General features: G+C 51.0%; 1 protein-coding gene across 2 annotated transcripts in view; it reads left to right on the top strand.

Annotated features, from left to right (window-relative positions):
- tspan4a (tetraspanin 4a) overlaps positions 1–13,438 on the top strand; it is a 215,376-nt gene that overhangs the window by 180,164 nt on the left and 21,774 nt on the right. For both annotated transcript variants that reach the window (XM_038807349.1, XM_038807351.1), the window contains exon 6: positions 500–583. In XM_038807349.1, coding sequence (XP_038663277.1) covers positions 500–583 — 84 coding nt within the window. The remainder of the gene's footprint in view (positions 1–499; positions 584–13,438) is intronic.

Genomic DNA, 13,438 nt, shown 5'->3' with positions numbered 1-13,438 from the left:
GACTGACAGATGCTGTACCCAAAGTTTAAGAAATGTTTCTCCCTTCCTATTCTGAACATGAAACTAAGGAAGTAAAGCTGTCACTGGGATTAGGTTCCCAGCTGATGGGGCAGCACGGTAGCGGAGTGGTTAGCACTGCTAAATTGATCATTATTCATATGAGTGAGAGCTGATTTAATTGTATGTGTCTGTGTGGAGAAAGAAGCTGGCCCTCACACAACATTGAGATGAATGCTGCTGTTTATTAAGGGTATAGAATCATAGAGACTGAGGAGTCTGTTCAGCATACGCTAGCTCTTTCGGAGAGAGTTGCAGGTATGTGATCAAGTGCTCATTTTCATCACCTCCCTTAACCCTGCTCAATGGTTCTGACTGGTTCAGATCAATTGGGGTTGGTGCAGGCACAGATTGAACCCACAGAGGTAGCAGACCACACCAGCTAATATAACACCTCACTGGAGTCTGAGAGTAACACGTAGTTGTATCCTCTTTTTAACAGGCCTGCTATGAAAAAGTCAAGATGTGGCTTCAGGACAACCTTCTTGCTGTGGGGATCTTCACACTTTGCTCAGCCCTTGTCCAGGTTAGGCTGCAATGCACTCATTGTATTGTTTTTTAAAAGTAAATTTAGAGTACCCCCCAATTCATTTGTTTCCAATTAAGGGGCAATTTAGCGTGGCCAGTCCACCTAGCCAGCTCATGTTTGGGTTGCGGAGGCGAAGCGCACGCAAACACGGGGAGAATATGCAAACTTCACATGGACAGGGACCTAGAGCCGCCGGAATCAAACCTGGGACCTCGGCGCCGTGAGACAGCAGTGCTAACTACTGCGCCACCGTGCTGCCCCATTTTATTGTTAACCACTTTCTGCTCGGGGCATTTGCTTATTTCGGTTTTATGAGGGATCTGTGTGTTCTTGTACACAAATGACAATGTTAACAAATAGATACAGCAAACATTAAAGAGAGTAAATATTATGTTTATTATAATGGTTTTAGAGTATGAGGAAAACATGAAGAATATATTTAGGTCTTGGTAAGACCACAGTTAAATGTAGTGTGTACGGTTTTGATTGTCTTACCGAAGGAATAATCTTTGCTTCGCAGACAGTGAGACAGCTTTGCAAAATAACTTTTTTAAAAGCATTTTTATTAAGGTTTTGCAGAATTTTTCATAATAAAACAGTAGTAACAATAATAACAAAACAAACGAGAGCAAACATGAACATAGTGCAAAAAGAGAACATACAATAACAATTAAATAGACATTATCCCACACGACTCAGTCTTCCCACACCATCCCAATGAAGCACTCCCCCCCTCACGGATTGCTGCTGCTGCTGACATTTTAATTTTCCCCGAGAAAGTCGATGAATGGCTGCCACCTCCGAGAGAACCCTAGCGTAGACCCTCTTCAGGCAAACTTTATTTTCTCGAGGCTGAGAAACCCAGCCATGTCGGTAACCCAAGTCTCTACACTCGGGGGCTTGGAGTCCCACCACATTAATAAAATCCATCTCCGGGCTACTAGGGAGGCAAAGGCCAAGACGTCAGTCTCTTTCGCCCCCTGAACTCCCGGGTCTTCTGACACTCCAAAGATCGCTATCTCTGGACTCGGCACCACCCGTGTGTTAAGCACTTTGGGCATTGCCCTCGCGAACCCTTGCCAGAACTCTCTAAGCTCTGGGCATGCCCAAAACATGTGGACATGGTTTTCAGGGCTGCCCTTGCACCTCATACAACCGTCTTCTACCCCAAAAAACTTGCTCATTCTCGTTGCCGTCATGTGTGCCCGGTGGATCACCTTAAATTGAATTAGACTGAGCCTGGAACATGATGAGGAGGAATTAACCCTGCCCAGGACCTCTTCCCACAGACCCACTTCCAACTCCTCACCTAGCTCCATCTCCCACTTGCCCTTGAGCTCCTCCACCGGGGTTTCTTCCGCCTCCTGTAGTTCCTGGTTTATATCCGACACCCTCCCCTCACCCACCCAGGTGCCGAAGACCACCCTGTCCTGTATCCTCAGTGGTGGCAGCGTCAGAAAGGCCGCTATCTTTTTTCAGGAAGGCTCGTCCTGCAGATATTTAAAGGCGTTTCCTGGCGACAGATTAAATTTGTTATCTAGCGCCTTCAAACTGGGAAAGCTTCCGTCTATGAACAGATCTCCCATCCTTCTGATGCCTGCCCATTGCCAGCTCTGGAACCCACCATCCATCCTACACGATGGTTGTACAAACCTGGGCTCCAGACCGACGCTCCCTCCACCTTCTTGTACCTCCTCCACTGTCCCCAGATCCGCAGTGTCGCCACCACAACCCGATTTGTGGAGTAACGGGTCGGCGAGAACGGCAAAGGAGCTGTTATCAAAGCTCCCAGACTAGTACCTTTACATGACCCCCCCCCCCCTCCACCCCATCCCCATCGCCCACTTCCTAATCATAGCTATATTGGCCGCCCAGTAGTAGTTGCAAAAGTTCGGCAGTGCCAACCCACCACCCCCCCCCCCCCAACAGCGATCTCCTTACTTGCGGGGTCTTATTCGCCCACACAGAGCCCGAAATGATCCTACTCACCCGCTTAAAAAAGGCCTTGGGGATGAAGATAGGGAGGCACTGAAAGACAAACAAAAATCTGGGAGGACAGTCATTTTCATGGTCTGCACCCTCCCTACCAGTAACAGCTGGAGCATGACCCGCCTTTTAAAGTCCCCTTCCATTTGCTCCACCAACCAGGTCAGGCTGAGCCTGTGCAGGGCATCCCATTTCCTGGCCACCTGTATACCCAGGTAACGCGAACTTTTCTCTACCATCCTGAGCGGCAGCTCTTTCAGACTCTGCTCCTGCCCCTTGGCCTGGATCACAAACAACTCGCTCTTTCTCATGTTCAGTTTGTACCCTGAAAAACTACCAAAATCCCTCAGGATCCACAGAACCTCCCCCATCCCCTCCACAGGGTCTGAAATGTACAGGAGCAAATCATCCGCATGTAGCGAGACACGATGTCCCGTCACCCCCCCCCCCCCCCCCCCCCCCCCCCCGGGAACCAGTCCCCGCCAGTTCCTAGAGGCTCTTAGTGCCATAGCTAGCTGTTCTATAGCTAGGGCAAATAGTAATGGGGAGAGGGAACACCCCTGCCTCGTTCCCTGGTGTTGCTCGTTGTGCTTTACTCAATTTGCTCTGTTTAATCACCTTGCTCTAGAGTCGCCAGGTTTCTTTATGACACCACCACGAGGTTCAAAGCCAAGTGCTGATCAATAATTCAATACACCAGTTAATAAGTTTCAAATCAAAACACATTTATTATATACACAGTCAATCACTACTCATGCATAAAACTCTACTTACTAGACTATCTCTAACACTAAAAGGCCTATACTTAGCTTTGGAAATGGCCCACCAGGTCAGGGGAACAATGGCCTTTTGTTCGATTCTGAGTCTGCAGGCTTCAAGCTGGTATGGACTAGTAGCTAGGAGCCAGTGGCGGACTGGCCAGGATGTCAGCTTACCCGATGGCAAGTGGGCCCCTGATGAAGTGGGCCCCCTATATCAAATAAAACTGCAATAAAGAAACAAACACAGACAACTGTTTTAGTAATAAAAAGGAATAAGAAAAAAAAGAGAACAGGACACAAATAAGCAGTGCATGAAAAGGAACGAAGCAATGGAGGTAGTGGAAGGATGTGGAATCGGGGGGCCCGGGTCGGGCATAATTAAGGAAATTCCATGTTTTCAGCAAAAGTGTGTGAATTTAAAGATAAAGTTACAATTCGTGATTTGAGATGGTCGGCAACTTCAATGGATATCAAGCAGTAGTCTTGGTTCAGCCGGTACATCGGTCTGGGGCCCGGAGAGCCAAGAAGGGGCCCGTGAATCTCTGAAGGGCCCTTAAAAATTATAATGAATTAGATAAATAAATCTCCAACTTCTTTCCTGAGATTTGTATTCTAACTTAATAAAATATAATTGTTTTTAAAAAGAGCAATACCAAATAAAAATGCAATACAGAAACAAACAAATAGTCACTCAGTGTAGGAAGGAACGAAGCAGTGTTAAACGGATGTGAAAAGGAGTGGAAGGCGGCCGGGGGGGGGGGGGGGGGGGGGCTGGTTCACCCAGGTCTGACATAGTTGGAAATCCACGTTTTCAGCAAGAGTGTGTGAATTTAAAGATAAAGTTACAGTTCGTGATTTGAGATGGTCGGCAACTTGAAAGGATATCAAGCAGTACATAGGGTCGTGAGGTCACCGAAAAGGAGAAGCGGTACCTTTGACCGTGAATCATGAGGTCAAAGATATTGATGTGATAAGCCATGATCAGTAAACTCAAAGGGTTGCGACTTGTAACACTACACTGGTATCAAACTGGACATGTTAACTTTGGTCGTGGGACCATTCTTAATGTCTTACTATAGTCGGACCAAACTTCTAAGTTTCAACAGTTGTCTCAGTTGCTTGCTGGTGTGAACACTGGACAGTGGATTGTCTCCTCTTCTGAAGCTGCATAGGCCACAGTAGTATTGACTAATGAACATAGCCTATTGAAGTGTAAGTAAGTTATTTTATATTTTATATCAAGTAGGGGTTTATCTGGCGTTCCTTCAAGTTATTCTTGCAATCATCAATATTCATTTTTCCCAATGTGGGCTATTCTTAATTAAGTTTTTATTTCAGGAATATTACCCCTACCAGCATGGAAACGAAAAAGCATAAATCTGGGTCACTAAAACGCAAAGAACAAAAAGAAGCAGAAAGGAAGGAATCAGCCAAGCGATGCAGGCCTATTACAGAGTTTATAATACCAGAAGCACAATCCACATCAATATCCAGTTCTGCAACAAATAATCAAGAAGCAAGAAACAATGCTCATGGTGATGATGCAATGACATGCGAGTTACAAGAACAGAGAAGAGCTACTTTGAATGTAGAGACAAATACAAGTGCATCCATTACTAATCAACCCAGGCCCAATTTTCTTCTGGCTTCCTTGTTCTGGTATCTGTACTGCCTGTAGTTGCAACATCTGAACACATAGCTTCAACTAGTGACAGGGAATCAGATATTCCTTCAAGCATAAATTACTTGGTCTCTGAAGCACATCCTGTAAATGAACCTACGCAAGAAAATGAAAGATCAATTACTGGAATCTTCCAATATCCATCACGAGAAAAGCTAAAACAGTTTTTTGCTGAACATCCACTTCAGCCACTTGATGATCTGCCATTTGATGCTCGCTTGTATGAGAGGAAAATTATGAATGACTCAGTCCCAAGAAAATGGCTAACATATAACAAAGAAAATAGATGCTTATATTGTTCATACTACTTAGCCTTTGAGTTTCCCAACACTTGTAATCCATCACCCTTTGTACATGGCTTTAGTGACTACAGGCGTATTAGCCAGAGCTTGACTTTACATGAATCGACAACAACACATGTCAGAAATGCTCAGCAATATATCAGTGTGGTTAATGATGGCACCTTAGATACATTTTTTGCAGCATCACTAATTAAAAGGAAAGAAGAAGTATTTTTGTCTTGAATTTGGTGATAACTGAAACAACAAAATGTTGTGTGCCTGAAGTTTCTTTTTTCAATTTTCTCGAGAATATAGCAACTTTTGTGAAAGCATCATACAAGAGAATGGCTGTATGGATAGAAGTTGTTGGAAAACATCTAGGACAAGAAAAAATGAAACGATTAAAGCTAATTGGTGAGACCAGATGGTCAGGAAAATCCAATGCAGCAACAACTATATTTGGACGTTTTGATGATGCCGCTGCCAGTACTTTCGTAAATCTATTGACATGCTTATCAATGATACAAGATTCAGAAAAGTTTGATGCAAAAACAAAACATGAAGCAAATGTTTTACTTCAAAGTCTTCTAAAGTTTGAAACCATATTGACAGCATTTACTTACTTGTATATATTTGAAACTACAACCCCATTATCAAGTTATCTACAGACAAGTGGTTTAGATATGTTTACTGCATGGAGTTTGGTAGATTCAGCTACAACAAAGATGAAGGAACAGACAAGAACATTTGATAACGTTCACAGCAAGGCTTTGGAATTTGTCAATAAATGTAATGACAGGATTTCACAGATGAATATGGATGAAAATCAAACATTGGAAATTGATGCATTGGAAACAGCATTGCCAGTTAAGAGGCAGAGGAAGAAGAAAAGAATGGCAGATGAGCTTATTGATGATGAAAGAAATTCCTCAGATTCTCTAGCTGATTTTCGAGTAAATGTGTTTAACCTAATAATGGATCGCATAGTCCAGTCACTAGAATCACACTTTGTACAACACAAACAGTTGTATAAAGATTTGTCCTGCTTGGACCCAGCAAAGTTTAAAACTATTGCAGAGAAGGGCCTTGAAGATGAAGCATTGGAAGGTATTATTAAGCTGTTTCCACAAATCAGCAAAGATCAAGTAATATTGGAATTGTTTTCTTTTGCTTCAAGCTTTGATGTATTAAAGCTATTGCTTAATGATGGTGAGAATATGGATTCCAGTTGCAACAATTGTAAAATTTGCAGCACTTGCTGATCGTCTGTACTAAAAATTCTGGCATCCAACAGACTTCATGACAAGGCATATGATAACCTTTATGAACTTTATAAAGTCATCTGCACACTATCAGTTACTCAAGTCCAATGTGAGAGGACATTTTCAAAGCTAAAGATCATAAAGACAAGGTTAAGAAATTCGCTGTCTGAGGAGAATTTGGAATCATACACGTTGCTATCCATTGAAAAGGAATTGTTAGACTTCCGGTTGCGGCTATGTGGAGCTAAGCCGCACGTTTGGCAGCTCCCGCTACTTAAGTACTTTTGTGCCGATTTGAGGGCCCCAAATGGCGCTGTTTCGACGAATCCCGGTGGGGGAAGGTGTCTAGAGGAGCATTCCCCATAATTTATGGTGCTCACCTGGAGTGGGGCAAAGGAAAAAGCTGCAGCAGCTCCCCAAGAAAAGCGGGGGAAGAAGGACAAAATGGCGGCCGGCGGAACACCCGAGGACTGGTGGAAGTGGGCGCAGGAGCAGCAGGCCTCTCTTCTGCGCTGTTTTGCGGAGCTGAAGGCTGAGCTGCTGGCCTCCCTGAATGCGACTACCAACAAGCTGCTTGGGACCCAGGCGGCCCAGGAGACGTCCATTCGGGAGTTGCAGCAGCAGGCCGCTGAGAGGGAGGAGGAGGCCGTGGTCCTCGTGGGGAAAGTAGAGTTGCACGAGGCACTTCACAAAAAGTGGCAAGACCGCTTGGAGGAGCTGGACGTTCGCACGAGGTGAAAGAATTTGTGGATCCTGGGCCTGGCGGAGGGGCTGGAGGGGTCGGATCTCCCGGCGTATGTGACCACAATGTTGAGCTCGTTGATGGGGGCGGGGTCCTTCCATTGGAGCTTGAGGGAGCTCACAGAGTGCTGGCCAGGAGGCCTAAGGCAAATGAGCCCCCGAGGGCGGTGCTGGTGCGGTTCCATCGATTCAGCGACCGGGAGTGTGTGCTGCGCTGGGCCAAGAAAGAGAGGAGCAGCAAGTGGGAGAATTCGGTAGTGAGAATCTACCAGGACTGGAGTGCGGAGGTGGCTAAGCGGCGGGCCGGGTTCAACCGGACGAAGGCGGTGCTGCATGCCAAGCAGGTCAGATTTGGAATGCTGCAGCATGCGCGCCTGTGGGTGACATAGAAGGACCGGCACCACTACTTCGAGTCCCCGGAGGAGGCGTGGGCCTTTGTACAGGCGGAGAAGCTGGACTCGAACTAGGGTCTGGGGACACACTATGGCCGTTGCTGTTTTCGCTGTTGCTGTTCTTCAACTTTGACATGTGTGTTTTTTATGCTGGTTTTCTTTTTGCTCTGTTTCCGGGTGGGTCTGTCTGTTGGGTATGGGTGGGGGGTATGTGGGGAATGTTGTGGGTTTGTATTTAATATGTTCTCTTCGGGGTTGGGGGTCGGGGTGAAACTGGATTTTGGGGAGCTGCGTCAGAAGGGTGGGGTGTGGCAGTGTGAAAGTACGGGCTTTCCTCTGGTTTCCCACGCCACGGGGCGGGGGGGCGGAGCTGGCGGTGGGGGCGTGGCCTCTACTGGTTTTCTTTCCCGCGCTGAAGCGGTGCCAAGGAGGTGTGGCAAGAGGGGGATGACCCCATGCCGGGAGGGGATAGGTTTTGGCGGGAGCTGCCGGGGTCAGCAGAAGTCAGCTGACTCACGGAAGTATCATGGAGGGTGCGTCGCGGCTAGGAGGGGTCCTAGCCTGGGGATGGGGGGGGGATACCGGGTTGCTGCTGGAATTGCCAGGAAGGAGCTGGTGTGGGCCGGGGGGATAGAGGAGAGGCGTTATCGCCATTGGGAACGGGTCGGGCGGGGCGAGCTGGCCTGAGGCGAGCAGTCGATAAGCTATGGCTAGCCGGCGGGGGAGGGGGGCGGGTTGCCCTCTGATCCGGCTGATTACCTGGAACGTGAGGGGGCTGAATGGGCCGGTTAAGAGAACGAGGGTATTTTCTCATCTGAAGGGGTTGAAGGCGGACGTGGCTATGCTCCAGGAGACCCACTTGAAGGTGGCGGACCAGGTTCGTCTGAGGAAGGGGTGGGTGGAGCAGGTTTTTCACTCAGGATTGGACGCGAAGAATCGGGGGGGTGGCGATTCTGGTGGGGAAGAGGGTGGCATTCGAGGCGGCTGAGGTGGTGTCAGACAAGGAGGGCAGATATATTATGGTGAAGGGTAGGCTGCAGGGAGAGAAGGTGGTGCTGGTTAATGTATATGCCCCGAATTGGGATGATGCTGGCTTTATGAGGCGCATGTTGGGCCGCATTCTGGACCTGGAGGCAGGGGGCCTGATCATGGGGGGAGACTTTAACACAGTGCTTTTTAAAAAAAAAAATTTTTTATTGAAATTTTTACAAAATATAAACATCTTAACTCTATTAACAAACAACCAGGGCCTCACGGTAGCATGGTGGTTAGCATCAATGCTTCACAGCTCCAGGGTCCCAGGTTCGATTCCCGGCTGGGTCACTGTCTGTGTGGAGTCTGCACGTCCTCCCCGTGTGTGCGTGGGTTTCCTCCGGGTGCTCCGGTTTCCTCCCACAGTCCAAAGATGTGCGGGTTAGGTGGATTGGCCATGCTAAATTGCCCGTAGTGTCCTAAAAAAAAAGTAAGGTTAAGGGGGGGGGTTGTTGGGTTACGGGTATAGGGTGGATCCGTGGGTTTGAGTAGGGTGATCATTGCTCGGCACAACATCGAGGGCTGTGCTGTACTGTTCTATGTCTATGTCTAACCGCAGTAACACCCCAAGAACAATACCCCCCAACTTCAAGAGCAACTTCAAACAAAAGGAAAAAGGAAAAGAAAAACAAAAAAGCACCCAAACAACAAAAGGGAAAGAGATAGCATCCGCCACATCCCACAGACACATGTACACAGTTCTTCCTCCCCCCATTCCAGACCCCCCCCCCCCCCCCCACCCACCCCCCCGGGTTGCTGCTGGTGTCGGCCTATTTCCCTACCGTTCCACCAGGAAGTCTAGGAAAGGCTGCCACCGCCTGAAAAACCCTTGTACTGATCCCCTCAGGGCAAATTTCACTCTCTCCAATTTAATGAACCCCGCCATATCATTGATCCAGGACTCCACGCTTGGGGGCCTCGCATTCCTCCACTGGAGCAAGATCCTCCGCCGGGCTACTAGGGACGCAAAGGCCAGAACACCGGCCTCTATCGCCTCCTGCACTCCCGGCTCCACTGCCACCCCAAAAATTGCGAGTCCCCAGCCTGGCTCGACCCTGGATCCCACCACCCTCGACACCGTCCTTGCTACCCCCTTCCAAAACTCCCCCAACGCTGGGCACGCCCAAAACATATGGGCGTGGTTCGCTGGACTCCCCGAGCACCTAGCACACCTGTTCTCGCCCCCGAAAAAACTACTCATCCTCGACCCAGTCATGTGGGCCCTATGTAGCACCTTGAACTGTATGAGGCTAAGCCTCGCACAGGAAGAGGAGGAATTCACTCTCTCCAGGGCATCCGCCCACGTCCCCTCCTCAATCTCCTCATCCCAGCTCCTCATCCCATTTACCCTTCAGTTCCTCCACCGCGGCCTCGTCTGCCTCCTGCATTACCCGGTATATGTCCGAAATCTTCCCTCCTCCAACCCACACCCCCGAGAGCACCCTGTCCCATACCCCACATGGGGGCAACAAGGGGTACCCCTCCATCTGCCGTCTGGCAAACGCCCTAACCTGCATGTACCGAAACATGTTCCCGGGGGGAGCCCAAACTTCCCCCTAACTCCCCCAAGCTCGCGAACCTCAGCTCCACAAACAGGTCCCTCAACTTCCTAACCCCTGCCCTGTGCCAGCCCAGAAATCCGCCATCAATGCTCCCTGGAACAAACCGATGGTTCCCCCGTATCGGGGCCTCCATCGAGCCCCCCATTTCTCCCCTGTGCCGTCTCCATTGCCCCCAAATTTTGAGGGTAGCCGCCACCACCGGGCTCGTGGTATACCTCGTTGGAGGGAGCGGCAAAGGCGCCGTCACTAGCGCCTCCAAGCTCGTGCCCACACAAGACGCCGCCTCCATCCTCTTCCATGCTGCCCCCTCCTCGTCCATTACTCACTTACGCACCATCGCTGCATTGGCAGCCCAGTAGTACCCACAGAGGTTGGGCAACGCCAGCCCCCCCCTATCCCTGCCCCGTTCCAGGAACACTCTTCTAACCCTCGGAGTCCCATGCGCCCACATAAATCCCACGATACTCCTGTTGACCCTCCTGAAAAAGGCCTTCGGGATAAGGATGGGAAGGCACTGGAACAGGAACAAAACCTCGGGAGCACCGTCATCTTAACGGACTGCATCCCTCCCCGCCAGTGACAGCGGTAACATATCCCACCTCTTAAACTCCTCCTCCATCTGCTCCACCAACCTTGTGAGGTTGAGCTTGTGCAGGGCCCCCCAACTCCCAGCCACCTGGACCCCTAGGTACCTGAAGCTCTTCCCTGCCTGCTTCAATGGGAGCCTACCAATCCCCTCCTCTTGATCCCCGGATGCACCACAAACACCTCACTCTTGCCCAGGTTCAACTTGTACCCCGAGAAACCCCCAAATTCACTAAGAATCCTCATCACCTCCGGCATCCCCTCCACCGGGTCCGCCACATACAGCAACAGGTCGTCCGCGTACAGCGACACTCGATGCTCCTCCCCACCCCGCACCAGGCCCCTCCAGTTCCCTGACTCCCTCAGTGCCATGGCCAGGGGCTCAATTACCAGCACGAAGAGCAAGGGGGACAGGGGGCACCCCTGTCTCGTCCCCCGGTACAGCCGAAAGTACTCCGACCTCCTCCTATTTGTGGCTACACTCGCCATCGGGGCCTCGTAGAGAAGCCTCACCCATCGGATAAACCCCTCCCCAAACCCAAACCCTCTCCAACACCTCCCACAAATACTCCCACTCAACCCTATCGAAGGCCTTCTCCGCATCTAATGCCACCACTATCTCCGCCCTCCCCTTCCACAGCCGGCATCATAATAACATTGAGGAGCCTTCGTACGTTTGTGTTCAGCTGCCTTCCCTTCACAAACCCCGTCTGGCCCTCGTGAATGACCCCCGGCACGCAATCCTCTATTCTAGTGGCCAGGATCTTTGCCAGCAGTTTAGCGTCGGCCGTTCAGCAGCGAAATCGGCCTATATGATCCACACTGCAGAGGGTCCTTGTCCCGCTTCAGGATCAAGGAAATCAGCGCCTGTGACATAGTTGGGAGCAAAGTCCCCCCCTCCCTTGCCTCGTTAAAGATCCGGACCAACAGGTCCACATACCTTTTATAGAATTCCGCCGGAAACCCGTCCGGCCCCGGCACCTTCCCCGACTGCATGCTCCCTATCCCCTTGACCACCTCCTCCAGCTCGATCGGCGCCCCTAGTCCCTTCACCTGCTCCTCCTCCACCCTCGGGAATCGCAGCTTGTCCAAGAAGCGCCCCATTCCACCTTCCTCCACCGGGGGTTCAGACCGGTACAGTTCCCCATAGAAGTCCCTGAAGACCCCATTAACATCTACCCCCCTCCGCACCACCTTCCCAGCTCCATCCATCACTCCCCCAGTCTCCCTGGCCGCATCTCGCTTCCGGAGCTGGTGCGCCAGCATCCTGCTTGCCTTCTCCCCGTATTCATACACCGCCCCCTGTGCTTTCCTCCACTGAGCTTCCGCCTTTCTGGTAGTCAATAGGTCAAGTCTGGCCTGAAGGCTACGCCTCTCCCCCAGCAATCCCTCCTCTGGGGCCTCCGCATATCTCCTATCCACCTGCACCATTTCCCCTATCAGTCTCTCCTTCTCCCTCTGCTCCCCCCTCTCCCTATGGGTTCGGATGGAGATCAATTCCCCCCTCATCACTGCCTTCAATGCCTCCCAGACCGTCCCCACTCGAACCTCCCCGTTATGATTGGCCTCAAGGTACCTCTCGATACACCCCCGAACCCTCCCGGCCACCTCCTCATCTGCCAACAGCCCCACCTCCAAGCGCCAGAGCGGATGTTGGTCCCTCTCTTCCCCCAGCCCGAGGTCCACCCAGTGCGGAGCATGATCTGAAATGGCAATGGCGGAGTATTCCGCATCCTCCACCCTCGACACCAGCCCCCTACTCAGGACAAAAAAATCAATCCTCGAGTAGGCCTTATGTACGTGGGAGAAAAACGAGTATTCCCTGGCCCTTGGCCTCACAAACCTCCAGGGATCCACCCCCCCCCAGCTGGTCCATGAATCCCCTCAGCACCTTGGCCGCCGCCGGCCTCCTACCCATCCGGGACTTGGTTCGATCCAATGGGGGATCCAGCACCGTGTTGAAGTCCCCCCCCATGATCAGGCCCCCCACCTCCATGTCCGGAATGCGGCTCAACATACGCCGCATAAACCCCGCATCGTCCCAATTTGGGGCATAAACATTCACCAACACCACCCGCTCCCCCTGCAGCTTGCCACTCACCATCACGTACCTCCCGCCACTGTCAGCCACCACATTTAACGCCTCAAACGACACCTTCTTTCCCACCAGGATCGCCATCCCCTTACTCTTCTCATCCAGCCCTGAGTGGAATACTTGGCCCACCCATCCCTTCCTCAGCCGCACCTGGTCCACCACTCTCGGGTGTGTCTCCTGGAGCATGGCCACATCCGCCTTCAGTCCCTTCAGGTGCGCAAATACCCGGGCCCGTTTGACCGGCCCATTCAGCCCCCTCACATTCCAGGTTATCAGCCGGATCCGAGGGCTCCCTGCCCCCCTCCCCTGCCGATTAGCCATACCCCATCCCTTGCCCACCCCCGGCCAGCGTCCCCCGCTCTGCCAGTTTCCCACGGCGGCAACTCCCCCCCCTTCAGCACCCCCTGCGTCCTCCAGCTTCTTCCTGGCCATTTCAGCAGCAACCCGGTACCCCCCTCCCCTCCCCCCCAGGCT

Source organism: Scyliorhinus canicula, chromosome 9 (genome assembly GCF_902713615.1).
Source record: "Scyliorhinus canicula chromosome 9, sScyCan1.1, whole genome shotgun sequence".
In the NCBI taxonomy this organism is placed as follows: Eukaryota; Metazoa; Chordata; class Chondrichthyes; order Carcharhiniformes; family Scyliorhinidae; genus Scyliorhinus; species Scyliorhinus canicula.
Note: the sequence above shows the minus strand (reverse complement) of the source record. Positions and strands in the feature narration are given on the sequence as shown.